The following is a 27,959-nucleotide window of genomic DNA, read 5'->3' as shown; positions in this document are numbered from 1 at the left end:
GGCTGCGTCTCTAGCGCAGGGCTACAGGTCAGCTCTGTGCCCCTGGAGGAAACTAGAAGGGGTGGATCCCCCTACACCTGGAAGGAGAGAAGCCACACTGCACTAAGTAACCACTAGGGCAAGAGCTGGAGACACAAAACAGTTTAAAGACAAAAACCAGCAGCAGCCTAGTTGGTAGTTTCCCTTCTCCCCAGTCAACGTGTCTGCCCTATAAGATAAGCTGTCTCTCATACTCCTAGAAAGTCTGTGTGCTAAGGAGCTTGGAGTGGCAAGAAATAAAACAAAGGAGATTCTCAATTTACCTCTGGGGTTTCTATTTCCTCAGGTGTAAAGGTAACATATGAACTCCTGTACTGCCCATCACAATGCTATTACCTACTCATAGTGGAAGTGAAGCCCTGGGTAAATGGTTGATAAAATGCTATACAAATGTTACGTGCCTCAGGCGACTAGTAGGAAACCCTGTAGGCCAGGAAAGCGGTCTCTGGGGATACACCTCAAAGCTTAGGAACTATAAAGTAATTCCCAGCCCATGAGCCAGTCCAGCCTGGCTGGGGAGAACTACCCATCCTCAACTCCCACGAATACTCTGGAATTCTTAGCAGCCCTTGCTTACCAACGCCCAAACAATGCAATTTCAGATCTGAAAATTCCTCACAAGTGGGAAAGATTATTACTTTAATTTCCATTTCACCAAGATATATGAACTGAAACATAAGGGTTAACTGACCCACAGTGACCAAGTGACTAGGCCAAGATGACAAGTGGTGTTTCTAATCCTAGGCTGTGTTCTTCCCACTGGGTCCCAACCCAGGGGGTTCAACAGGAGCACCCAGGTAGCTTTAAGTAACTCAGATTCTCAGAGACTGACTCAAAGGTGTGGGGTCTGGGGTTACATTCAGGTAAGGCAGAAAACCGCCCCTGGTTTCAGGGCTTCCCATGTGCATGCAGGCTTGGTGGACTTGCTGCTTAAGGAGGCTGGAGGAAGACAAAAGTACCAGAGGAGTGAAGCCCAGGAAGAGAAACCTTTCCAGCAACAGATGGCCCACAGCTCAGCTCTGGCTCCAGAATGCAAAAGAGATTATCAAAAATAGCAGCTCAGCAAGAGGCATCTGCCGCATGCACCATACCTCATAAAACTGCCATAGCTTTGACCAGGAAAACACTTCTCATTCCACTTTCCACACAGACCCTCCTGAAATGCAGTGTGGACTTGGGGGGGGGGGGGGGGGCAGCAGATGGCACAAGAACAAAAGCAGCTGAAAGAGCTATTCTCTAGCTTGGCAAGGATGGAGAAGAGAGCTGCCCCACAAGTCAGGACAGGAGGCTTCACCCAAGCCCTATCTCCCCAGGCCTCAGAACAGTGAGCTCTGCCTCAGTGATCAGAGGGAGAGTCCCACACCTTTCTCTGGTCTAGATTTAGGACTTGAGACCCACCACAGGATCAGCCTTCTCTGCCCACTCATTCTCCAGGCCTTCTATCCCTGTGCCCTTCAGGAGCCTAATAAAAGAACCAACAGGAGGGGGGAAAGGTAAACCTTTATTTGGAGAAATGAATTTAAATGACCACTTAAAACCCCCATTTCATTTCTGAAACAGAAACAAATAGAACAAAAGATTGTCTATCAGGCTACCTGCCCTCTGCCATCTTCAGCCATTTTTAACTGCATTTCCTGGCAGGAGAACAGCAATGGGCATTGTCTTAGAAAACAACTGAGCACTGTCTTGAGGTCATCTCAGGAGGTGCAGAGAGAGAGAGAGAGAGAGAGAGAAACAGAGTGAACGGTGGGGTATGGACAGACAGGCCTGGGGCTCAGACAGGCACATGCCCAGTACATAGGAAACAATGTTTAAAAATACACACATAAATTTCCCAGAACCTAGGTGTGGAAAGTTTATAACCACAAACACAGCAGAAGAATTCAAGCTGGGTCTTTGGCTTTAAAAGAAGGGAGAGACCATTAACGTCTGGCTAAATGTTCCTATCTCCAGCCTCTCGGCTATCCCTTCAGTCCTGCTCTGGAGGCTGAGTTGGGAACAGAAAGACAGATCAACAGGGCCAACAGTTTCTGTGAGTTAAGGGATAGGAGCAGCAGCTGGCCCAGGAACACCAGGGGCCACACGCAGCAATAAAAGATTAAGGTATGCAGGTGACACATGTGGGCACCGGGATTCCCCTGAATGGGCCAGGATAGCCTTGTGCTAGGACAGGGAAAGCAGAGGCAATGATCAGCCAAGGCCTTGCTAGTTTAAACAACTCACTTTTGCCCAAGGCTGCATTTCTGCTGAGAAGGTTTGGCCTGAGCTAAATAGCAGGTTTTTCTAGGGAGAAAATGGAAGGGAATGAGGGAGGCAGCAAACAGTAAAAAGTGGTGGGAGAAAGGAGAACAAGTCCCTGAGGTCCTGAGTCCCAGCTGAGGCAGCTACAGAGCCTGCCACCTCCTCCCCTACTGGAATCCCCACCCTTGCCCCATGTCGGCGGGCTGCAGAGTCCAGTGAGACAATTGTTTCCTAAGGGTTCTTTCTCCTCACCCTGAAGGCGTTTTAAACCTCAAATCACTATCCAAGCCCACTGACCCCACACAAACTTCTGCCCTCCTGAGGGCAGCCTGGGAAAAGGGACAAGCCCTAGTGAAAGCGTACTGGGCCTGTGGGGAGCTCTGGGTTAAAGGCTCAGAGGCCTCTGGGGCAGGTAATTCATCCCCAAATTTGCTGTTCCAGGCCGTGGGACCCATTCATTCCCAGGGCTCAGGTGATGAGTATGCCTGGCTGGCATGATCGCCTAAGGAAACGCAGGATAAAAGGAGAAGGGCCCATGCCCCACTGCTGCCTGGCAGCACACAGATACCAGGTCATGCTCTTGACCAGCCCCTAGGCCAACAGTCCCTGATTAGAAAGGAGGCTGATCAGAGGCAGGCATGGCCATGCAGAGCAGTCCCATCTTGAGAGGATGCACACATACTATACACATCTCACACGTGTGTGCCTGGCAAGAGGGCTGGGTGCTGAGGTTGTGAAGGCAGGGAGGAGGTCGGATCAGAAAGTACCACCAAGAAACGGCCTGAAAGCAAATAACCAATGAGATCAATAGCTCCCACAACCCTGGTAATTAAAAATCAAGAGGAGCGCTGGATACATGGAAGGAAAGGGGTACCCCCCTTCAGCCTCTCCAAGGGCCACCAAGTATGTGGCACAGGAGGATTAGGAAAAGGTTGGGGCAGGGAAGGGACCACAGGCAGAGAACCTGGACAGGCCCTGAAAAAATCTAACCATGGGAAAAAAGGAACAGGGAGGGGGAGGGGGAGGGAGGGGATGCAAGTTTCTTGGATCTAAGTTTCCAGAAGCATGGGATATTTCCACAGTCTCTGATCCAGTGAGCTCTTCTGGAAGAGCAGCTCTCTTCCCCTGGAAGCCCCATCATGGGGCGATGACTTCCATCCCGAAGCTGGCCAGCAGGCAGAGGTGGTCTGAAGAGCAGAAGGGGTTGGGTAAGCCATTGGCAGCCCAGAGAATCTCTTCAGAGAGGAGGGAGAGACGGCCCAGGAGCTTGAGAGTTCCGTCCTGATACAGCCTGCGATCTGGGGCACAAAGCGAAGCCAGTGGTTAAAGCAGTCAGTCACAATGCATGGGGAGGGTGGGGCCTATGGAAGCTATGTGTTATGGAAGCTGCATCCCCTTGGCTGCCCACCCTCCCTCACCTCCTCCTGCTGCCTCTAGGTGAGGCCTCATTTTCTCATACTCCATGATATATCAATGCTTGAAGCAGGGTGAGTTCTGGGGGACTGTGGCAAAATGGAGAGTGTATGCCCAGGTCCAACATTACAAGAACTTCTGAATTTCCATAAGAAACTGGAAATCCAGATTTTTCTCTAAAAAAAATCTTATTTTTAAACACAGGCAATCAATTTAAACATTCTAAAAGACCTGCTTTAAACAAACAGACATGGGGCTGATAGATTGCTACACTGTGACCACTGGTATGGAATGAGGAGAGAGGAAACAGGGTCTCTAACCTAACCAAGTTCCTCACTAACCAGCTGCCACTGAACAAATCCAATAAACTCATGATGCTCTATTTTCACCTCCAAAATAGGGATGGAGAGTGTTTGTTCCGCCCACCTCTAATGACACAAGGATAAAAAGAGAAGTCAGACAAGTGGCCTAAGGGAAGTGTGATGAGGATGACCAGTGCTAGGTAGGTACGAAATCTGCTCTTTTGCTGGTCAAGTCCCAGCAGTCCAAGCCATGCCACAAAATGCCTGACCTACCATCAGTTGTTCCAGGGACTCATGGGGGTGGTTTCTAGGAACTCAGGATCCACCAGGCTTACCAGTCCTGTTCCCATTCTCGCAGGACTCAGCTGAGAAGAAGATGTAATCCACCGTTGTTCCGATACCCAAGGGCATTGTGGTGACCTCTGGGCGGCAATGCTGGGGCAGGAAATGAGTATATACCGAGGTCAGGTGGAGGCAGTGCTGTATGGTGCCTACGGCCCTAAGGGATGGAGGGGACAATTTCAATCAGCAAACATTATTGAGCTTTTCTCAAGGTTACTTTCTCTGTGGGTTTTATCAAGTATTTTTAATGAATGATCCCAAATAACAGTCTCAAAAAATTCCTCCCCATGCTAAGAGGCTGATGGTCTTAGCTAAAACTAGCCTAGAAACAGACACATGTATACTCAGTCCCCCTGACATTCCTCACCCCCACTCTCCACTTGCCAGCTGACGAAGCATACCTAATATACCCCTCCATAGGTCAGCAAGCTCTTCTGTGAGGCCTGACTCCCTTGAGGAAAAGTGTGTGGACTTTTCATCTGCAAGAACCTGGGTGAGTCACCTTTGGTCTCTGTACACCTGTATATCCCTCCATAAGCTTAGCAGGTATTAGGGGAAGGGAGAGCTCAGCAAAAAATGCTCGCCCAAATTAGCCTCAGGAAAACCAACAGGAATCTCTCTCATATACCTGGAATGCAAGCTGAAGGGAACTGGAAGAAGGATTACCTGGGGAAGACAGGCTCAGGCTCAGGCTCAGATGTGTCTTCCTCCAGAACTGACTCGGCCCAGCCAGCAGGTCGTTCTGTAGAAGACCGGAGAGAAAGATGTTTTATCATTCGCAGACAGTGAAGCAGGGTCAGAACCTTGCACCCTGAAATCCTTCTCGGGTCCGTGATTGGACTGCTCCAGAAGGGTAAAAGGAAAAAAAGAAGGGTGGAAGAAAATGGACCAAAGTCAAGAACCTCAGGAAGGCAGACATAGGCCTCTAATGTAGACATTTATCTTCCTTGACTCAGACAGAACCTTTTCTTAAAATTTAAATTTATTTTTAAAAGGTACTATAGTCACATGGTACAAAAATCAAAATGTTGAGAAAACTATCACTAAAGTTTCCCTCCCATTCTAGGTCCCTTGCCACACAATTTCCCTGTCCAGAGGCAACCAATGGCACCACATTTCTGGTATATTCCTCCAGAGATGTGCTATCACACACCATCCATTTTGTGTGTGTGTGTATGTATAATATATATGTACATACACACATGTACATATACGCATATACATAGTTATACACACATGTATATATACACATATGCACAAAGAAGACACACATTACCAGTACCAGGAAAGAAAGAGGGGATATTATTACAGATCCGACTGACATTAATGGCTGTTATGGACTGAATGTTTGTGTGTCTCCAAAATATGTTGAAATCCTAACCCCCCCAATGTGATGGTATTAGCAGCTGGGGCCTTTGGGAGTAATTAGATCATGAGAGTGGAGCCCTCATGAATGGAATGAATGCCTATGAAAGGGATCCCAAAGCAAATATCATACTTAATAAAGAAAACAACAACTAAGTTACAGGTCTTACACTTCTCTATTTCAAACTTATACAAAGCTAAAATAATCAAGACAATGTGGTACTAGCCTAAGGATAAACATGTAGATGAATATAATTAAGAGTCCAGAAACCCATATGTCCATGGTCAACTGATTTATCACAAAGGGACAGGTGAGTGGAAAATGATTGCTAATGGATATGGGGTTACTTGTGGGGATGATGATTTTGGTGATGGTTACACAACTCTGATATACTAAAAGTCCCTGACTTGTATACCTTAAATGGGTGAATTTTATGGTATGTGCATTTAATCTCAATAAAGCTCTTTGGATAAGGAAATATTACAATTTCATGCCAATAAATTTGATAATGTACATGAAATGAAATATTCCTTTATATATTTTATATTTCCCTGTTAATTTGGGTTTTATTATTTTTGTTGCTATTATAAATAGAGTTTTCATTGTATCTTTTAACAAATATGTCATTATTTTTATATATGACTACTATGGCTTTCTGTTAATATTGTACCCAGCTACTTTCCAGAATTATCTCAATGCTTATGACGGTTGTTAGTTGATTCTCTTGGATCACCAGTTATATAATGATACTGACCGAGACTAATAATTTACCCCTCCTTTCCATTTTTCACTTCTATTTTCTTACCTATATTTCTATTTTCTACTTCTAATTATCTCTGAACTCAGTTGAATAATGGTAGTGATTATCCTTGTCTTGTTCCTAACTTTGCTACTACTGTTTTCTTTAAACAGTATCCTGGTTTTTGGAGTTGAGATAAACTCTTTTTTTCAGGCCCACGGCAGATCCATGCCCTCCTCCCACTACTCGAAGCCTCAGAGCCTAGTTCCAGGGTGCACTGCCACCACCACATGTTCCTACTAAGATAAATGTACTGGAATGGGGTAAGGGATGGTCTCTTTTTCCCCCTAATTTAAGAGAGCTCCTTTTAAAAGAATCTATAATAGATGCTGAATTTTAACAAATATCTCTGACATCTATAGGATGCTTTTCATATATTTAAATAGATTTCATATATACATATTAGCATGATAAATTATATTAATAGACTTTGCAATATCAAACTATCTTTGTATTTCTGATCAACTCCATTCGGTCATGGTGTTGCCCTTTCAATGCACTGCTAGGTTCTGTTTCTGATCTTTTATTTAAATGTTTCTGCGTCAGTATTCACAGGAGAGAATATCAGTCTGTAGTTTTCTTTTTTTGTGTAATTGTCAGGTGTTGGTGTCAAAATACTTGCTTCATAAAATAACTTGGCCCCATTCTTCCTCTGTGCTCTGCAGCAATTTAAATAGTAGTGGAATTACAAGTTCTTTAAAAGGTTTGATGACATTCTCCATCAATCTGAGCCTGGTGTTTTTCTGAAAACTTTAAATTTTTTCTCTGTGGTAGTTATTTAGATTACCTCTCTCCTGCAGTCATTTTTTTAGTAAACTACATTTTCTAAAATTAATATATGCAACTAAGTTTTCAATTTCTTTGCACTTAGTTGAGCAAAGAACCCCCTTATAATCCTATTAGTACTTGTGTATCCGGACACTTTTACTTGCTCCTTCAACAGATTAGCAAATGGGTTTATCTAGTTGACAGTGTGTTTTCACCAAAACACCAACTCTTAAGAGTTTACTAGATCTACTATTTTTCTTTCTAAATTATCTTCATTTTTATCTTCTTTCCTTCTGCTTTCTTTCAGTTTGTTCTGTTTCCTAACTTCTTAATTTGAATGCCTAATGTACTTACTTTCATCTTTTTTAATTAATATAATTCTATGGTTCTATATATTCCATATTATTCTATGATTTTTTTTTCACTGAACAGTTTTAACTATAATCCCACAAATATATGGTATTTTCATTATTATTTTTTAGGTATTCTGCAGTTTCAGTTTAAATTTCACCTTTGACTTAAAAGTTGTTTAAAATTTACTGAGGTTTTTTAGGTGGTATAATATATAGTTAACTCTTAAGAATTTCCTATGAAGACTTAAAAAGATGTCTCTGTTTTACTTTCAGTGTTCAGAGTTTGATACATATCTGTCAGATTTACCCTATAACATGTTACTTAGTCTATATTCTTAGTTATCTTTTATCTACATGATCAGTTAGGGAGTAAGAAAGATGAATTAAAACCTTTTACCATCAGTTATTTTCTGACTATTATTCCTTGTTAAATCCTAAAGTTTTCACTTTGTGATTGTTGATAAAATGTTACTTGGAGCATAAAAATTCATAGCACTAATATCTTCATTTTGAGTCACACCCTTTACCATTATGATATGCCAGGAATATCAGCGACCAGCAGGACACTGAAAATGGTTTCCCCCAGTCCCAGGTTCTGTCCATGCAGCACTGTGTACAGACAGCACTGTGTGTGTGGAAAGAGCACTAGCGCACAGGCCACAGAGGCCTCCACCTGAGCTTCAACATCTTCTGGGCCCATTCAGCACCCAAGTATGCGAGTGGAAGCCAAGCAAGTAAGTTCTTCTGCAAGTACTAGGGAAGGGGATAGTAAGTTGTATCATGCATGGGCCAGAGAAGCTGGATTCAGAACTTTCCTGGTTAGAAACTGATCAGAGAGCCTTTGCTCTATGACCATCTGGTCAGTTTGTAAACAGCGGTTTACAAAAATCACCTATTAGCAATGGTTTTTTCTGTAATGCACTTAATTGGGCACATGGTTTGTGGTTAAGTGTTAAAAGACCTGAAGGGGTCAATGTTAAGTTCAAAGCTCCAGAGTTTCTGTAAACATGCAAGCACTCATGAGAAAGAAAACATAGCCCGGCGGGGCCTGGCTCAACGGTTGAGCATCGACCTAGGATCCAGGCGATCAGGGTTCGATTCCCGGTCAGGGCACATGCCCAGGTTGCGGGCTGCAGCTGATCAATGACTCTCTCATCATTGGTGTTTCTATCACTCTCTCTCCCTCTCCCTTCCTCTCTCTGAAATCAATAAAGATATAAAAAAAAAGAAAGAAAACATAGTAAGCCCTTCCAGTGTCTTTATGAACCATATTGGAAAGACAAATAATAATTGAAAATATATGTAAGCAGGGGCCTTAAAATCTAGATTCCATTCTCATTAATTATTCCCTCACAAAGGGAGTTGGGGAGAGTGGGAATCACAATGTTTTTTATTATACAACCTGGGCAATGTAGAATACTCCAGTGCAACGCAATGTCAACTTGTGGGAAAGTTAGACCGTCACTACCTAGTACTGTAGCTCCTTTTGCAACTCAAATGCTTTACATTAAAGTCAGTGTCAGTCAAGTTGACAAGTTTTGATGTGCACAGTGGATTGGATTACTCTGGTATGGGCCTGGAAATATTATATGGTAGGACATCTAAAGGTATCCTCTAGAAAAAAGATCACACACTATGATCTCATTGTATTGCACTTCAGTCTTTCTACTCATGGTCTAAAAATGGTGGTAGCTTTTTAGATTTGGAGTCTTTAAAAGAGATTCATCAGGAGCCTTTTCAGGAGGGGTACTGAACAAATGGAAGGGCATGTTCACAGTATGTGGTGAATGGGTCTGGTCTGTTCACCCAAATTTAATCTCAATTTTCAAAAAACTGTTATTATTTTGCATTGTTAGTGAACTGGGTATTTTCCCCCTAGATACAAAGTGATTGTAAGTATGTATTTTAAAGGTTCTTGGGTTTAATTTTGTTAAAACTGAAATGCTTATTTTATGTTTCAAATACAGCACTGATTTAAAAAATAATAATAATCTAGTGTTAACATGAAATTATCTATGTGGGATCCTACTACTATTTAACATTAGGATTTTATAATCTTAAAACACTGAGCCACCACTTCCCTGCCTGAGCCCAACTGATACAAGCACTATCCCAGTTCCAGGCACATGCTAGCTGCTCAATGCATGGCAGCCATCATCATTATTATATATTGCTACAGTTGTAATAATACATTTACCTTTGCAATTTAAAAAAAACTGAGCCATTGAAATATTCACAGCTCTGTGCAAAATGCCAATTTAAATTAAATTCCTACAAGAAAAAAATAAATTGATTGCTTACCACCAGTCCTTTTCCTATAGTTTTTTCCAGTCATTGCTTGGTTATTTTAAGTTAGTCTTCTAACATTTCTTCAAAAAAGGCTTTTGGTAGAGTATAAAATTCTTGAGCCTTACCTTTTTTCCTTGAAGCCTTGCTCCCCTGTCTTCTAGAGTTGAATATTAATGTTAAGAAGTCTGACGCCAACCTGATTATTTTTACCCTTAAAAGTAGCCCAATCTTTTTGGTTCAACCGCCCAAAGGATCCTTTTATCTTTGACTTCTGGTAACTTCACTAGGATGTTAGTGTTGCTTCTCCTGTGTCATTTTTTTACTGAGACATGGCACATCCTCTCAAACTGAAGATTCAGATCTTTTCATCTTTGGAAAATCTTCCCTGAATCACACCTTTAAAGACTCCTTTTGTGCCACTGTACTGATTTTCTTCTTTGTGAACTCCAGTTCTGTGTTGAATTGCCTTATCTTCCACTACTGTCATTTTCTCTCTGGTCCTTTTTATCCTTTCACTTCCTTTTTATTTTGCTCTCCCCTCTTGTCCTGTCTCTTGTCTTGTTTTCAGCAATATCTATTCTTTCTTGTGCTGCATCCATTTTTGTCTTCATTTTATGTCATTTTTAACTTTTTTATTCCATTTCTTTCCTCAGCTCTGCAGCTTACATTTCATCTTCTGATGTCTTGCCATGTGCCTGAACTTACATTTAAAAGGCAATGGTTTTATTTTTGTGCTCTTATTTTATAAAGGCAATTGCTTCATTTTTTAATTCATGGAAAAAAATAATTATAATTTTCATATGCTCCATGGCAAGAATTTTTGCCTTTGAAGTAAGTATTCTTTATCCGCCTTTTATTTTTCCTGTCCTTCCACCTTTTCTTCTTCTAGTATTTTAATACAGCTCTCATGCTGGTTTCTTTGGGGCAGCCCAGCTTTTAATTAGTTGAGGTTTTGCTACCAGTCATTTGTACAAAGTTTATATAAGGGAAGATTAAAGATGCATTCCAAGTAACAGAAATTCTCCTTATGACACAGGGTGTGTATGAGTCCTTTTAATCTTTACTTCTCCCCAGGCAAAAGCTAGGTAGCTCTGTATATTCCCCCCTGCCACTTAGACCGCTCAATGCAAATATGGCTTGATTCCTTCATCAGTCTTTCCTCTGCTGCCTCTTAGGACTAAAACAGGTTGAGATAATGTCCTATTACAACCTGTGCATCCTTTCCTTATTGATGGAACAAGGATTTTGGTTTTGTGCTTCAAGTGCACTCCTCACCTTGGAGACAGGCACTCGGCTGGCTCTTCTTGAGATCCACATGCCTCACAGATAAGTCTCCCCACACTTCTTCCAGCACCCCTGCATGATCTCTAGTACTCACAGCCATTCCACTTGTGCTGTGGTTCATAGTTTCAGGTATCTCCAGATCTTGTTTTCTCAAAGACGGAGTTTACATTTCTTTATTCCATTTTCCTTGTTGCCTCAGAGTGGTTTCAGAGACAAGAAGAGTAGAATATCAACTATACTCTGCTGCATTCAATCTGCAAGTTTTCAGTAGCACTAACTTATTACAACCAGGACTACTGTCACCTTTTGATCCTCAAAGTCCTATCATGTGTATCTTCTCTCCCATATATGCTGACCACAAGCTAGTTAGTAGCAACTTATGCCTATAAAGGTTAAGTGGCTTACTCAAGGTCTTAGAGCTGATCAGAACCCAGGTCTTGACTCCTGGTCCATGTTCTTACAACATGCATGTATATGGCCACTAAACTCCACTGACTTTCCTTCTAAGCATACTTACTACCAGAAGCTGACCTCTAAGAATTATACCTAGGAAAGACTAAGAAATCACATAATTGACAAACATCAGGGGTAAAGAGGTTTAAAAAAGACCAAGAAAACAAGCTTTGTTCCCATTACCTGGCTTAGTATCCGTCACTCCTTCCATAAAAACCAGTCCTACTGGTCGCTGACAGGCAATGCTGCAGAAGCGGAAACGTAGCAGGAAGTCTCGGCTATACTTAAGTCTCTCTGTAAACCAAGAAAAGCCATACAGTAAAAGAAAGGAAGAGGAGCCACATGCTGAGCCCTCCTTAATATCAAAAAGCTTCCAGCATAGGGACACAGACAAAGTCTGGCTCAGAAGACAAGGAGATTTTCCAAAGGCTATGATTTAAAGTTGTCCATATCATTAGGTGGCCAGGAGGACAATGAGAAAAACAAAGGAACTCGCTAAGGGAATTGAGGGCATTACACTTTCTCGTCATTGAGGTGCCAGCGTTCTCCCAAAATGGGCAAAAAGGCACAGCCAACCAAGAACATGGCACATGCTCACCTGATCTCTTGGGATGACAGGACATGACATACTGACAGCCATCAGTGATGCCCAGGGCGCTGGGCCATAGTGGGGCCTGCAGCTTCCTCTGGTAAAGCTGATGGGAGAAGTCTTCCTGTCCAGATACCTACAAGGAAAGAGCAGGTTGGAATGAGGAAACCAAGATGTAAAAAGGAAACAGCCCATTTTCGGAGACATGGGGACAAATATACACACATACGGTCACATACTACATACACAATATAAGCAAAACGTACATCTTAGGGGAAGATTAAAAATAAAGAGCTAATTAAGACTTTTTTTAAAAACTAGAAACACTGAAATGTCCACAAGACAAGAAAAAGGGGTAAGAGAGTGAGGAGTGTGAGTCAAAGAGAATAGAACTGTATGAACATGTGATCCCTTAACTTTTACCTCAGAAAAATTTTCACAAGTTTTCACAGAGAATATCAACTTTCAGGGGCTTTAATGTGCAACGGGAAAAGGTTATCCTGATCTTTGGATCTTCTGGATCAAAGTCTAGCATCTTAAGCCTATTATTCGCAAACCACAGGGTTGGACCAAATGAGAAATGCACCAAAGCACTTCACCGTATCTATGTCACCATCCTCAGTCAAAGCCAATGAGCAGCCTGGGAACGAACAGAACGTAGCAGGGGAAACATTCGGCAACATCAGTCATCTGCATATCTCCAACACGTGTAGCAAAATTCCCTTTATTTCACTTAACAACAAATATTTGAGTGCCAACTATGTAAGATACGAGCGAAGTGCTGGGAAGAGAGCAGTGATAGGCACAATCTCTCTGCCCTTAAAAGACATAAGTTTCCAATATGCCACCTGAAGTAAAACAGACCTGGAATTTAATGGCCATTTACTAGCTGTGAGACTTTGGGCCAAGTTAGTTAACTCTTGGGTTCAATATCCTCTACTATAAAATGGGATAATAATACCACATATAATTAAGAATCTTGATAATAATAACCACTACCAAATTACTGACTGCTTCCTTAGTTCCCATTACCTAGAACTGGAAAACACTTCATGCACATTATTTTATTTAATCCACCAAACAAACAAAAACCCTCTGAAGTCGGTCCTATTATATCCCCAGTGTCTAGATGAGGCAAATGGGGCTTAGGGAAGTTAAGTACCTTGCCCAAGGTGGCAGAGCAGGGATTTGAACTCAGGACCGCCTGGCTTCAAAATGAGTGCTCTTAATCACTAAAACTAACGGCACCTGTCACAAGGTAGGCACTTAGTAAATTCTTTGCCTGTTTCCTGAGCTCCTTGATTATAGCAACTTTCTGGCAGGATAATGCCTTTCTCTGCACACATGGCAACCAAGACATTGCTGGCACTTGAGTAACCTCACTAAAATAAAAGCCCAAAGTGCTCAATGATAATTCAGTCATTTTGTGTCCTTTCTCCACTATGCCATGCCAAAGGTTAAGCAATAAGTTAGATGGATCAGTAGAAGCAAAACAGAGGAACAGGGAGATTAAGTGACATAAAAATTAGCACAAGTTGAATGCCCATCAGCACAGCTAAATAAACTATGATAAACTATGAGATATCTATGCTATCAACATTCAGCAGTTAAAAGGAATAAGATAGACCCATATACATTATTGAGTGGGAAAAAAAAACAGCTACAAAATGAAATATACAATAATATATCATGTTTATAAGCACACACACGATAGATTATATATCAGCTGTTAGAAGCAATCACAGCATAATAGTGGAGGGGAGAGCTCTGGGGCCAGACCACCTAGTTACAAATCCTGGCTCCACCACTAATGACCTACATAATCTCAAGTAAGCAAATTATTAATTCCTCTGTGCCTTAGTTCCCTTATTTATAAAATGGAGGCAATGATAGAAATTGTGAAAATTAATGAGTTAATACATGTGCTTAAAATAGCAACTGGCACACAGTAATTGCTTGATAAATGTAAATTATGATTACATTATCGTGAAAACACAGATATCACTATAAATACACAGAAAAAGACCTGGGAAAATGCCACCAAACTTCAGTTATTACTTGACTTTAAGGGGAGAGGCAGGAAATGTAGGGAATGAAAGGGGCTTTGGCCCAATTTTATGATATTTGAATTCTTGTAAGGATGCACTTACGTATTACTTATAGACTAAAAATAAATTAATGACAAAAACTGAAAGGATTTCAATATGCCAAAGGCACTCAAGAGTTCCTAACTTCCAGGCTTTGGGTACAAGGAAGCAGGAGGGAGCCAGAACAGGTCTAACTTAAGTCCCTGCCACAGAAGCAGCACTGGATGCCAAGGCCCGAATCTCTCCCTAGGCCATGTTCCCACCCCCCGCAGTGGCCTGCCCCATTTCACCTTCCAGGCTGGCATCCCATGGTATTGGAGCTCTCCGTCCCTGATGAAGTTGTAGAGAGGTGAATCAGGGACGGAATTCAGGTCCCCACACAAGATGATGGGGCAATGGCTGCCATCTGACAACCTAGCCACTTTGTCCACTTCAGCCAAGAGAATGGCCATCTGGGCCAACTTGACATCACCTCGGCGTGGGTTGTACAGGATGTGGGTATTTGCCACACACAATGGGGCCACTGAGACTTGCCCCAGGCCTTCTGGGACTAGTGGCTGCAGCAGCAACACTAAGCCCACATTATCCCGATTGAGGAGCTCCAAGCCAGGCCGGAAGTACTCCACAGGGCTGGCACAAAGCAGACGGAATCTCGTGGGCTTGTAGCAGACAGCACAGCCATCCGTCTTACACCCGGTCCTCCTCTTGTAGAAACAGGTAAAGCCTGCAGGAACACCCCACCAAGGAGATGGATCAGAGTCCTTGAACCCTGAATCCCTCCAACCAGTGGCAGTAACCCAGGTGGGTGTGCATAAGAAATTGCTCCTGCTGCTCAATAATGGGAGTTCTTGCCCTTGCCAATTCCCTGGTTCTGCATTGGTTCCCTTACAGTTTCAACCAGATGACTGAGAGGCTCTAAAGGAAAGGAAGGAGAGAAGGGTTGAAGCAATATAAGCTGACAAGAAAAGCATGGAATCTAAAGTCAGACAAGTTGGCCCCGGCCAGTGTGGCTTAGTGGATAGAGCATTGTCCTGCTTACCAAAGGGTCACAGGTTTGATTCCCAGTCAAGGGCACATACCTGGGTTGCAGACTCAATCCCCAGCCCTGGTTGAGAGACAACCAATTGATTAATGTGTCTCTCTCACATTGATGTTTCTTTCTCTCTCTTTCTCTCTCTTTCTCTCTCTCCCCGCTCCCTCCCTTCCATTCTCTCTAAAAATCAATGGAAAAAATATTCTCAGGCGAGGATTAACTAAAATAATAATAAAATAATAATAAAATAAAGTCAGACAAGTTGGAATCCTAGCTCCTCAACCTACTCGCTTTGTACCTTTGTGACCCTGAGCAAGTCACAGAAATTTTGAGAACCACAGTTTCCTCAGTGTAAACTGAGGATAATAATACTCAGCCTCACAGGGTTGGTTACTTCAAGGATTAGATGGCAACATATGTCACAACTGCTTTAAAACTGCAGAACTCTACTGTCTTTCTCACCCACATAAAGGAGCTAGCTTACAGGTGAGACTGAGGGTTTACTGAGACAAAAGGAAAGCATGGTGTCTTCGGGAGAGAGAGCAGACAGGGCTATGGGAACAAAGACTGGCAAATACGCCAGGGTGCCGCATTACCCATCATTCGCAGAGAGGGCTCCAGCTGCTCCCAGTAATGATCTTCCTGGACTTCCTGGAGACACAGGATCTGGGAAATTGACAAGGAAACCAATCATTCCAGAGTGCCCAGAGTGCTGAATATAACTCCTGCCCTAGGAGTAGGTAACTGTGGCCAGGTGGACAGCTGCTACGGGTCTCAGGCAGGGTCACACTGAAACTTCTCACAGGGCTGACTCTTCCCAGATAGCCAGCCCCAGCAAGAACAGGCCCAGAGTTAAGCTGAGGAGACCAGATACATATACTGGATTTTCCTGTTCCTTGAGTTCCTCAAGTCTCCCTCCCCTGCACAAAGGTGCTAGAGTGCACCTAGGGAGAGTCATCTCAGCATCTGCCAAAACTCATTTACTTCAGGCAGACAAGCTCCAGCCCCAGGAAGGACTCCAATCATATGAACAACTGTGGGAATGAACTCATTTTCTTAGAGCACTGAGAAACAGCCCAAGTCCAAAGCAAATGCAAGATGCACTGCCCTCCCCACTCTTCACTCACATCAGGGTCCCAGTGCTGGAATTCCTGCATGAGATTCGCAAAGCGATAGTTCCAATTAAGGATGTCTGGGTGGCAGTGCAGATAGAGCTCGGAGCTCTGCTGCATCAGGTCCTGGGCCAGGATGTTATAGGACATCAGAGTGAACTGGAACTGAGGGCCATCCCCTGCCTCCAGGCCCTGAGCATCTGGCTGAGTGGAGAAATCCTCCCATTCTCGCCACAAGATTTCTGCAAAGGGTTGGGAAGAAGAGGTCCATGACAAGTACATGTTACCCACAGGCCCCACCATCTCCACTCCTGACTCAGGGATACTGTGTCTCAAGTTCCTTTTCTCACCTTCCATGTCACCCATCCCTCTCTGTGGCAATCTGAGCAGAACTCTAAGGACATTCTCAGACTAGACAGTAAACTCCACAAAGCCAGAGACCATCTTAGCCTGTTCACCACTGTATTCCCAGTACCTAGCATAGTACCTTGTACCTAGTACATGCTCAGTAAATATAGGTTAACAATTCTTACAACTGACAAATCCATTGGTCTCTGTGGAATCACTCAGGTGAATATGCCTAATGGTCACCTGAGATTAAAGACACTTCTAGAGTAATCTCAGCCTTGGGTATTTTCTAACCTCTATATCTGGAAAAGTTTGTAGGGCTAGAAATCATATATCCCCCATCTCCCTTAACACACTGAGCTGCATAGTGGATTTCAAACCTATATGAGCCACACAACTCATTCTTTAAAATTTAATGGAAGCCAAATATGTACGACAGATAAAACTGGAGTTATTCTGGTTCATGCAGAGTGCAGGCCACAAGGGCTCTCCACCCCTCCTCCCAGAAAGCCTTTGGATCACCTCCAGAGAAACAATAGCATGGAGAATCAGAATTAGGGTCTGCTTTGTTCTGCCACTACCTAGCTATATGACTTTAGGCATGTCCCACTACCTCTCTGCACTGGGATTATTTCATCTGAAGACCATGTGGCTAGATGAGATAATTTTTAAGACCCCTCTAGATCTGACACTGTAAGAGTCTCAGAAAAAGAGAATGCAGTGGCAGAGCTCCCTAGAGAGAATCTTCTTTAGGAATGGCTCTGCCCACACCCATGACAACCTGACAATCTGCTACCCTGGCTCTCTCAGCCAGTTTCAGACTCACCGTGATAAGGAATTTCTACTGGGGGAGGCTGCAACTGCCCCAGGCCCTCAAAGGACCAGATGGGAGCCTCTTCCTGGGGCATAGGCTCAGGTGCTATGCTCCAGGCGACCACTGCAGGGTCCTCTTCCCACTCCTCTGCAGCCAGGGCACCCATTGGGAGAACAGCACAGTCTGCATACTGAGGGCCTGTCTGCATGGGGACAGCTGCCCACATCGGGCCCTCGGCCTCTGGCAGTGGCTCCTCTCCTAGGACCTCAGGGGAAGGTTCCTCCAGGTTCTCTGCTGCCTGCAGGTCACTCAGCTGCATGCTGGACCACTTGTCCTCGGAAGCAGCATCCTGTTCTCCAGGATTATCCATCAGGAGTGCCAGGCTGCTCTGGGCTAGTCCCTTATCTACCAGGGGACCCTCGCTCACAGTTGAGAGCAACTGGCTCGACCCTTCTTCTCGCCACTGCTGCAGCAGTCCCTCACACTCTTCCTGGTCCAGGCCCTGAGGGGCCATGGCAAAGTCACCCTCTATCTGGGGGGACGAGCTTTTCGCCAGGAGGGCATTTTTTCGACATGTGAAGAATGCATCTGAGAAGAAAGCCAAAATACCATGTTATAAGATACAGCACCGCCCCACCCACACTCTCCTCCCAACTAGAATGTGAATCCCATACAAGAAGCATATTCGCCTTGCTCATCACTGTTTCATCAGTGAGCCTACCCATTTCAGTACCCGGAACTTCGTAATCAGAGTGAAGTGCTTACTATGTGGCAGGCACTATTCTAAGTGCTTTACAAGTATTAACTAATTTATATGGTAGGGGTTGGATAAATACTCAGTGTGGGAATAAAAGAATGGCTGACTCACATAATCTAGGACAGAGATGGTCACATATAATCACACCTCTATAGCTAGAGGTTAAAACTCCTATGAAACATCAACTCTCCGGTTCTAAGAGCCACATTACATTGGAACCAGAACTTGATCATGAATTAGAACTGTGGGTTATGGCGTAGCACTGAAATTAACAAAATCACATGACCTTGGACAATGCCCCTAGTGAGATGGACTTGCTTTGACTATAAAAAGGGGACAGGGGAAGTGTGAACTAGATAATCTCCAAGATCTTTCCTAGTTCTATAAATCCCCTAATCTGTGAACACATTGCAAAGGAAAAAGTTCTAAAGTAGTCAAGAAAAGTGTCTCAAAATCTATATAATTGACTTAACAAAGGCCCTTGGTGCTCTTCTCAAAGCTATTTATTCTACTCATAAATCTTCACAAACTTCATTCTTAGCTTTCCCATTCCATAACACAACAGAGGCTGGAAATCAGAAGGTGCCAACAAGTAACAGCAAGAGACAGCTATCGTCTTTCTGCTACAGCAGCCACAAATGACAGCCAACAGGCAAGAAAGCAGGTGGGAAAAACTCTAAAATTAGAGCCCCAAACTCCATGCACAGTATTCTGGTGCAAGCAAACACTCCCTACACGCCAAATCATTTATGGCACAGAACAAGTGTCAAGCATGATGCTGACCCTCAATCACGATTCATTTTATCTACTTTTTTTTTTAAGGCAAGAAAACTGTCTAAATGGTTCAAATGTTGACACTACTGTATGGCCTATGTGGATTTAACAGTGGTTTTCAACCAGTGATGACTTTGCTCTTAGGGGACATTTGGCCTTGTCTGGAGACACTGTGGTTGTCACAGCTGTGGGGATGCTACTGCATCTAGTGGTTAGAGAGTAAGGATACTGCTGAACATCCTACAGTGCAAAGGACAGCCCCACAACAACTTATCCAGGTCCAAATGTCGATAGTGCTGAGACTGGAAAGCCCTGCTTTAAACCCACTGCCTGGGTTGCTGGCTTTAGCCTCAGGAGCTTGATAATTCCATGTCCTTGGAAACAACCTCCACGTATAACAGATGGCAAACGTTCTTTTATTTACATGTGTGCTGTTACCAGTTTCCAAATTTAGTAGATTTTTGTTGTTGGTGGTGATTTGTTTTTCAGCAGCAGAATCCTTTTATTTAAATTTTAAAAATCTGTAGAAACCAAATAAAGTTAAGACAAGTGGGACTTCTTTAATTGGGGGGGGAAGGTGGCCCCTCTTGAGACCCCTAAAACTCTTAGTCTAGAAACCTCTGGACTAGCAGTCATGAAGGCCGCCATACTGGACGCTGGAAGAGCTCCAGAAATGACAGGAATATGCTTTAGTTCTCTGAAAACAATTACTCCTATGGCGTTTCTCATTCCTCAGAAGTAGACACGCCGAGTGCCTACTATTTTCTGTGCAGTGCGCTAGCACTAGAGACGCGGTAAGCCAACAGACACGGCCTGCCCTCCCTCCTGGAGCTTGCATTCTAAAAGCAGACAGGCAAACATTTTATACGAAATATACATAATAAATCACACACACACATTGCGTAAAGTTCCGGAAAGGAAGAGCACAGAACACACAGCTGAACCCCTTATTTCTAAGAAAATACTCGTTGGCCTGTCCTGCCCCCTAAATTGCCAGAGAAGTCTGGAGTCCCGCAGGATCTCTGAAAGGAACTGACGGTCTCCGGCGAGCATCGGGGAATTTAAAGACCAGGAATGAAAAGGGCAGGCGGGTCGTGAAAAGTCAAAAACTAGCTCTCTCCTCTCGCTCAAGGATCACCTGGGCATTGCCTCCACCCCACTTCATCTCCAAACGCACAGCCTCAGAGCTGAGGTTTAAACGCGGCTCTCGATTCCGAGCATGTTTTTAAACCAAACGCTGCACCGAGAGAGCAGAGCTGAGAGGTGCTGGGGAAGGTGAGTGTGCGGTTAACCCCGGGGAACACAGGGACGTCCCGGTCTTCAGCCGGCCGGCCCGACCCTCAGAGAATTCGGGCATTCGCCTAGCCCGGAGTTGCCCACCCTTCCCGACCCCCCAAAGCAGTGACTCAGCGGACCCCGACCTCTCTGCACCCCGGAGCGGGAAGGCGCGGCTTCTTCCCCTTCCCCAGGCCCCCTCCGCGTTAACTGCGGCCCAACGCCACGGGCGTGAGCAGGGCGCCGCCCACAAGGGTCGTCCGCCCGGCCTGGGCCTCCAGGAGTCCGGGACTGGCACCGGGGTCGAGGGCCGCCCCCCGCACCTTGGCGCTGCCAGGGGAAGGTGGTCGTGAGGCCCGACGCCGCACGCCGCCTCAGCCCCGCGGGGCCGGCCCGGGCCTGGCTCCCGCCTGTGAGGACGCGGGGCCAGTACCTGAGAGGCCGCGGGAGAGGGCGCGGAAGAGGCGCGCGGCCGGCAGCAGCAGGTAACACAGGCACGACGCTATCATGGCCGGCCGCCCGCGCGCGCGCGTCCGCCTCCCCTCTTCTCAGCAGCCCGCGGGATCTCCCCAGCTCGGCCCCGCCCCGGCTCGCCCCGCCCCCGCTCCGGCTCCGGCTCCGCCCCCCGCCCCGGCTCCGCCCCCGGCTCCGCCCCCGGCTCCGGCTCCGCCCCCGGGGCGGCTCCGGGGCCCCAGCTGAGCTTCAACAAAAACTTTATTGGGAGCGTGTCTCCCGCGGGGGCGGGGACCTGTTCCCATGGCAATGGGCGCAGCCTGGCTCCCGGAAGCCATCAACACTCAGCACTTTGAAGTTAAGCGTCATGCTGGAGGCTCCATAGTGTTATTCAAAGTGCACGATTTCATTCCCACTTCTGCCGCCTAACTTGGGGTCCACCCTCTAACTTCTCCACCCCTCAGTTTTCTCATCTGTAAAATGGGGGGGCTGGGCTTTCTCTAAGGCTTCACCCAGCCCTGGCTTCTATAATCTCACCCTTCTCAGCCCAGAGAGAGGAAGGAGCGAGTTCTCCATTTTTCTCTTTTTCCTGGCCCTACCAGCTCCCCCAGCTCAGATTCTAGGTCACAAATTGAGTCCACACCTTTGTCACTTCCTCATCCTGTTCCAAATGGGCCCTCTTTTAACCTAATCTAAAAAAAAAAAAAAAAAATGGGGGTGTCCCGTTGGTAAGGAAGTCAAGAAATGGGGGGAAACTTCCACAAGGGTAGGGACCAAGTCAGGTTGGTTGGTTGGTTTTCACTGAGGTCTCTCTAGTGTCAGGCACATAACAGGGACTAAGTGAATCTGTTGACTGAACAAAGCATATGTCCCTAAATGAGGGCCAGGTCTTCTAGCAGTTCCGTGCTACCCCAAGACCTCTTTGAGTCTCTCTTTCCCGTTCTTCAAGCGCAATCTTCCGCCCCAACCACACTCAGAAGGAGGAAAGGCTGTATGCTACCCATTGCAGTACCCAGTGTCTGAGCTGTGCAGTTTCCAACTTGTGGCTGGAGCTTCGGTGGTTCAGGGAAGCCCTCTGGGGAGTCACCAGATCCAGGACCAGCTGGATACATCATAATACTGAGAGGCTGAAAGGAGGAAGAAGGCAAGAGTCAGTACTGTGGCCTCCCCGCTCTTTTCCCTTAGCCCCAGAGAAGTGTCTGCCTTCAGGCGACAGCACTCAGGCCCCAGGAGCAATCTGAAGGTTGGGAAGCCTCTTGGAAATTAGTGCACAAATGTTACCTAAGGGGCCCCCAAAGTCAGGCCCACTCCTTTGATGTGGCTTAATTAAATATTCCTTTCTTGTACCTTCCTTCCATTTTGCCCCAATAGTTACCTAGAAGTCCAAGTTCCAAAATTAAATCCTAAATCAAAGTATTTATCTAGAGAGTATTTTTATCATTTTGTGAAATTAGGGTTTCCTTATCCACTTGGAAAATGTTTTAAAAATAAAAATTCCTAGGCCCTACTCCCAGAGTTATGGGGTGGGGCCCTTAAACACTGACCAAGTTACTCTGGTGTACATTTTGGGAACCTCTGCTGAAGGACATAGCCTCAATTGGGCTATTCATTGCATGTATGGGTAACGTGTGTCAGGCTAATTGATGCCATATTCTTTCAGAGGCTTTTCCTGAGGCCAATTAAGCAAGGCTGCCCTCTGAAAAGAGTAGGATGACGTGAGGATCACAAGCTTTGGAGTTAGACCACCTGCGCTCATATCCTGGCTCTGCCACTTTCTACCCATGGAATTTCTCAGGTACCTAACTTCTTGGAGCCTCAGTAACCTTACCGTGCCCAGCTGAGGGTAAGCTCTCAATGTTTATTATTATATTTTTTTTATTTAGGCAAAAGCAGCTCTGGCTACTGGTAATGTAGGGTCATTTTCTACAATCCCTGGCAGAAATAAGGGCCCTTCAAACCGTAATGTGGCATTTTTAAGCAAGCCATGACTGCAGATTTCAAGGAGACTTGGCCTGGAGAAGTGCAGCCTCAGGCTTCCCCAGTCAAAGGAAAATTACAAGTATAATCTGCACCATCTGCAGCCTCTTGATGTCAGAAATATTCTGAGGGAGAACGGATGAGCCCCTCAATTTACCCCAACTGTGATAACAGTGAAAGCAATGATAAACATCTGTGTCCACCACTGAGTGGTTTCAAGGGTGCAGACCACTCTAATGGGCAAAGGGGAGGTTTTGCAATACTTTGAAGAATTTAAAATATTCTTTTAGAGGCAAATTTTCTTTATATAGAAAATTTAAGCCCTTGAGGTTTCACATTTTACTTATGCCAACAGGTATGTGTGGAAGTTCAATACAATGACTCCTTTATTAATTCATTGGCTGACTATATAAGGTAGCATAATGCTTCCTTCAGGATTGCAGAGGTGACTGACCAAGGCCTAGACCCTAGAGCAATGTTGCCCAAGAAAAATATAATGCGACCCACATATGTAATTTAAAATTTTCTAATAGCCTCACATAAAAAGTAAAAAAAAAAGGAGGTGACATTAATTTTAATACTATGTTTAACCCCATATATCCAAAAAATGTTAACAGTTTATTGTCATCAATATATAAAAGTGAGATAGTTTATGTTCTCTTAAAAAAAATTTTGTACTAAGTTTTTTAAATCCAGCATGTGTTTTATGTGAACATAAAGCATATCTCACTTCAGACTAGCCACATTTCAAGTGCTTAGTAGCTACAAGGGGCTAGTGGCTATCATATTGAACCTGTGCAGGTCTAGAGGGCTCAAACAGCCTCTCACACAGGTTAGGCAGAAAAGAATTGTCTTTGTTTAACTCTTATGATAACCTGAGACTCATACACTCCCAGTAACTTGCCTTCTCTGAACCCAATGTTTCCTGTGGCATCTCAGGATTTATGGCAAGATATTCCCAGAATGTACCAGATTAGTCTGAGTTGATGCATTCATTCACTCACTGATCCATGCATTCATGTATTCATTAGAGATTTATCAAGCACTCATCAGTTTTCACCCCAACCTCACCCTTGTCTTTTCTTGACCTCACTCCTCCTCTTTCATTGAAGACTCTAGTCCTATACTCACAGCATTCCCTATCTCCAGTCCTCCATCACTAATGTGGATGAGCCATCTCAAATCCTAGAAGCTCATTGTCACCACCTCCTCACTGAGCTCATTCCCACTGTACTCCAGACACCCATGATGTGTCATTACTGGGTACTGTTCCACCTCTGAAATCATAAATTGATGGATCACCCCTTGGCTTTCTGCCTTTCGCAGTTTCATTTCTGTACCTTGTTCTTTAACTCCATCAATCCCTTGAATTCTCTTTTCTGCCCTCAAGCTTCCCCTTAGTTATCATTTCTTTCTCTATCCAACATGCACTCCCCATGAGCCATCCTTTAAATTACTCTCTTCCCAAAATCAACTCTCTTGCCCACCATTCCTTGATTACACCTGCCTAAGTTCAGTAAAACCATTCTTCTTCTTGGTTCTGACATCTGAGCTGAGCACTGGTGCAAAAATTACCAGCCACCCAGATTGGAGCTATTAGTGTGCTGGTCTCCAACCTCACTTCAGCCCTCAACCCTCCTCAGCAATTCTGTGTTCTCTATTAGCTTTCTCTCCCATTTCCACAATGACCATTCTTCTCAAACCTGATGTCATATTGCCTCCCTTCTTGCTCTCTGGAGATCATCTCCCTACCAACTTTAGAGAAAAAATAGAACCACCACGTGAAAACTCGCTACTCCCTGTTGCCACACCAACACACTAACATGCACAACCAACTTTTCTTCCTTCCCTCCCAACTCCACCAGACTTGGAGTCCCCTGCTTCCTCAGAGATTGTGCTCCTGTTTACCCCTCTCCTTCTCTTCCCTGACTTCTTTCCATCAACATTTAAACATGCTCAGTTTGCTCCTATGTTATGAAACCCTCCTTTAGCCCATGTCTCCCTCCAGCCATCCCTCTGTCTCCTCACCTCTCCTTCACGGCCAAGCTTCTTCAAAGAGTTTTCTGTCCCTGATGTCTGTACTTCCTCACCTCTCATCCATCTTCATTCCACTAAAATATAGCTTCCACTCTCATCACTCCATGAAAACCTCCCAGTGCCTTCCTTGTTGCTAAATTTGATGGACACTCTCCAGGCTTTATTAGTTCTTAAACATTCTGTAATTTTGCATGACTCCCCCGCCTTTTTGTAAGATTCTCTTCCCTTGTTCCTGTGACATTCTTGTTTTCCTTCTAATTCTCTGGACATTTTGTCCTAGCGTCTTTCATTTCTGTTCCTCTGAACAGCCCCATCCACCCACCCTACCCCCTGCTTTCAATGATGGTATTCCTAGGGTTTCAGCCTTGGCCTCTCTCCTCCTCTTACATTAAGGTCTTTCCTTGAGAAATTTCCACCACGTACCATCATGTACTGACAGTTCACACATGTGCATTTTTAACCTTTTCCTTGGCCACTGACACATAAATCCTTTTGTCTATGGACTTCTCCGATGGATGTCCCAGGGGCACCTCAAAGATTCAACACACCCAGAGTTGCACTCATCGCCTTCCCCACCCCATCCTCCAAAGAAACCACTGCCCTGGCTCCTCTGTCCCTTTCTTTAGGAATGGCACAGTCAGCTATCCTGGCCTCCTGCTTTTCCTTCTCCCCTTTTACTTTCACACCTGATCTGTCCCCAAGTCCAGGTGGTTTGGCCTTTATGTATGTTAAGTCAGTGCACTTCATCCCTGAAGCCACTCCTAACTGGCGCTGACCCTCTTCCTATCCTCAATCCACTCTCAACCCTGCGACCAGAACAATCTTACTACTATGCAAGTCATGTCAGGTCACACTGCTGCTTAAAGCCTCCCTGCATATCCGTGCTATCCTCAAATACAGGCCAAACGCAGCATAGCATTAAAGACCCTTCATTATTGGCCTCAGTTCACTTCCCATCTCAGCTCTTCTTTCCTACCACCACTCACCCCCCCATGAGAATCACACTCCAGCCCCATTAAACTTCTTGAGACTCACTCGACCTGCCATAGGGACTTTGTATTTGTGTTTTCTCACCCTCAAATGCCTTTCCTCCCCCACTGGGTCTACCCCATTCCTCTGCCTTCACCTGGTTACTGCCTGATAGACCTTCATGTCTCACCCTAGACATTCCATCCTAAGGTCCACAGTAGCCTAACGCTAAGTCCCCACGCCTGTGTCATTCACCTCGCTTCATCTCATCAAGTAGGCATTGCATCATGTAACATCATCATAAGAAGGGGGAGTATAGTACAAGAAGACATTTTAGAGACAGAGACCGCATTCACCTAAGTTTTATTTCTGCATGTTGTTATGTTGTTCTAGTTTATTACTAGTTATTGTTGTTAATCTCTCATTTTCCCTAATTTATAAATTAAACTTCATCATAGGTATGTATGTATGGGAGAAAACATAGTGTAGAGGGTTCAGTACCATCCACGGTTTCAGACATCCACTGGGGATCTTGGAGCATAGCCCTTGTGGATAAGGGGAAACACTGTACGACAGTTTGATAGATGCTAGATCACATTGCTGGTTATGTGGTTTCTGAAATGCTAGCCCCACAAAACACTGGAAGAATGCCTGAAGTCAACTAATTTTTAACAATGGTGAAAAAAACAATTCAATGGAGAAAGAACAGTCTTTTCAACAAATGGTGCTGGGACATTTGAACATTCACAGGCAAAATTAATCTCAACCAATGCCTCACATCTTATACAAAAATTAACTCAAAATGGATGATAGGAAATGAAATAGATGGTGGTGATGGCTGTACAACACTGTGCCTATACTTAATGCCACTAAATTTTACACTTAACAGGATACTTAATGCCACTAAATTTTACACTTAACAGGGTTAAATTTTACACTTAACAGGGTTAAATTTTATGTTAGTACAGTATATTTTATCATAATAAAAAATTGTAATGGATCATAGAGCTAATGTAAAAGCCTTTCCCCCAGATTCTGCTTGTCTAGAGCCCATGAGTGCTCCCCAGCATAAAGAAACCTCACCCCCCGCCCTTGAACTCCCAGAGAATTTCCCTCATGACCCTTATCAATTTCTAGTACTGCCTTTAGACCCAGGCAAGTGGTGCTGGTGCCCAATGGCTATTTGGAGTGCCTTCCTCCAAATTTTCTAATTTGCTTTTTGTATCTGGACATGATCCTGCCCGGGTGGAGCACCCAGAGTTTAGACCAATACCTGCATACTCTCTGGTCCCCATTGCTCCCCTTTAAGGATAATGTTTTATCCTTTGCATCAGTATAGGGTTGACCAGATGATCTGAGGGCCTCCAAGACTCCTGCTTACCAAATTATGCCTGGAGTTGATCACTCCCTTCGCCTGTTTGATATTTGATATTTCTTTCAAAGAACCACATGAGATTGGACCACCAGAATGGTTTTTCCATGTTGATTTGGGGTGACTCAAGTTGTTTATGTGAACAGGAGCTCTCCAGAAATATTTGCCCAGGACCTTCACACTCTAGAGGTGGCCCTTTCAATTTCTATCTTGTTATCTATAATATACCCTGAAAGGTCCATGTTAATCATGTCTGCATCCCCTCCCCATAATGGTCCTTATCTTAGTGCCTTGCACATAGTAGATGCTCTTATAAACATTTTTCAGAATGAATGCCTGAAGAAATTAGTAACATCTCAGATTTTATGTATTTCTTTTGATCCAAGATTCTACATATTTCTATGACCCAAGATTCAATTTCCCTACACAAATTCCTAGATCTTCATCATTCTTCTGAGTTGCAAAGAGAGATTTTCATGTCCCCAAGCCCACTAGTCACTGACCTGACCGCTGATGTGCTGAAAGCTTATCAAGAAGGAACCAACATGCCTCCAGATTCTCTTGACAGTAAACTGCAAGTGAACTTCAACTCCAACGCATGTGAAAACAGCCAAGCGTGGGAATGACGGTTGAGTGGTTTCAAGTTAGGCAGCCCAGTAGTTTGGCTTGAACAATGGTTTGGCTGCAACAAATTGTAGTGATAGAACATATGT

The 27,959-nt window shown here is 44.4% G+C and overlaps 1 protein-coding gene across 1 annotated transcript; it reads right to left on the bottom strand.

Moving 5' to 3' along the window:
• Positions 1 to 479: 479 nt before the first annotated feature.
• On the bottom strand, positions 480 to 20,947 carry ANGEL1 (angel homolog 1). The gene is made up of 10 exons (XM_087818915.1): positions 20,872 to 20,947; positions 17,645 to 18,220; positions 16,486 to 16,712; positions 15,955 to 16,024; positions 14,616 to 15,049; positions 12,248 to 12,374; positions 11,833 to 11,943; positions 5,004 to 5,079; positions 4,331 to 4,494; positions 480 to 3,578 (listed from the first exon to the last, which is right to left on the bottom strand). Exons 1-10 carry the CDS (start codon positions 20,945 to 20,947, stop codon positions 3,418 to 3,420), a joined length of 2,022 nt encoding a protein of 673 aa, XP_087675041.1. The 3' UTR covers positions 480 to 3,417.
• Positions 20,948 to 27,959: the final 7,012 nt, after the last annotated feature.

Source organism: Miniopterus natalensis, chromosome 1, assembly GCF_054644295.1.
Source record: "Miniopterus natalensis isolate mMinNat1 chromosome 1, mMinNat1.hap1, whole genome shotgun sequence".
Taxonomy (NCBI): domain Eukaryota; kingdom Metazoa; phylum Chordata; class Mammalia; order Chiroptera; family Miniopteridae; genus Miniopterus; species Miniopterus natalensis.
This window is presented reverse-complemented; position numbering and strand designations above follow the sequence as displayed.

Excerpts from the sequence above, each read along its gene's own strand:
- ANGEL1 (XM_087818915.1), bottom strand. The coding sequence starts at position 20,947 with ATGATAGCGTCGTGCCTGTGTTACCTGCTGCTGCCGGCCGCGCGCCTC. Across the intron at positions 18,221-20,871 it reads CCTCTCCCGCGGCCTCTCAG|ATGCATTCTTCACATGTCGA; the intron begins GTACTGGCCCCG and ends CTTTCTTCTCAG. Across the intron at positions 11,944-12,247 it reads CTGTCATCCCAAGAGATCAG|AGAGACTTAAGTATAGCCGA; the intron begins GTGAGCATGTGC and ends CTTGGTTTACAG.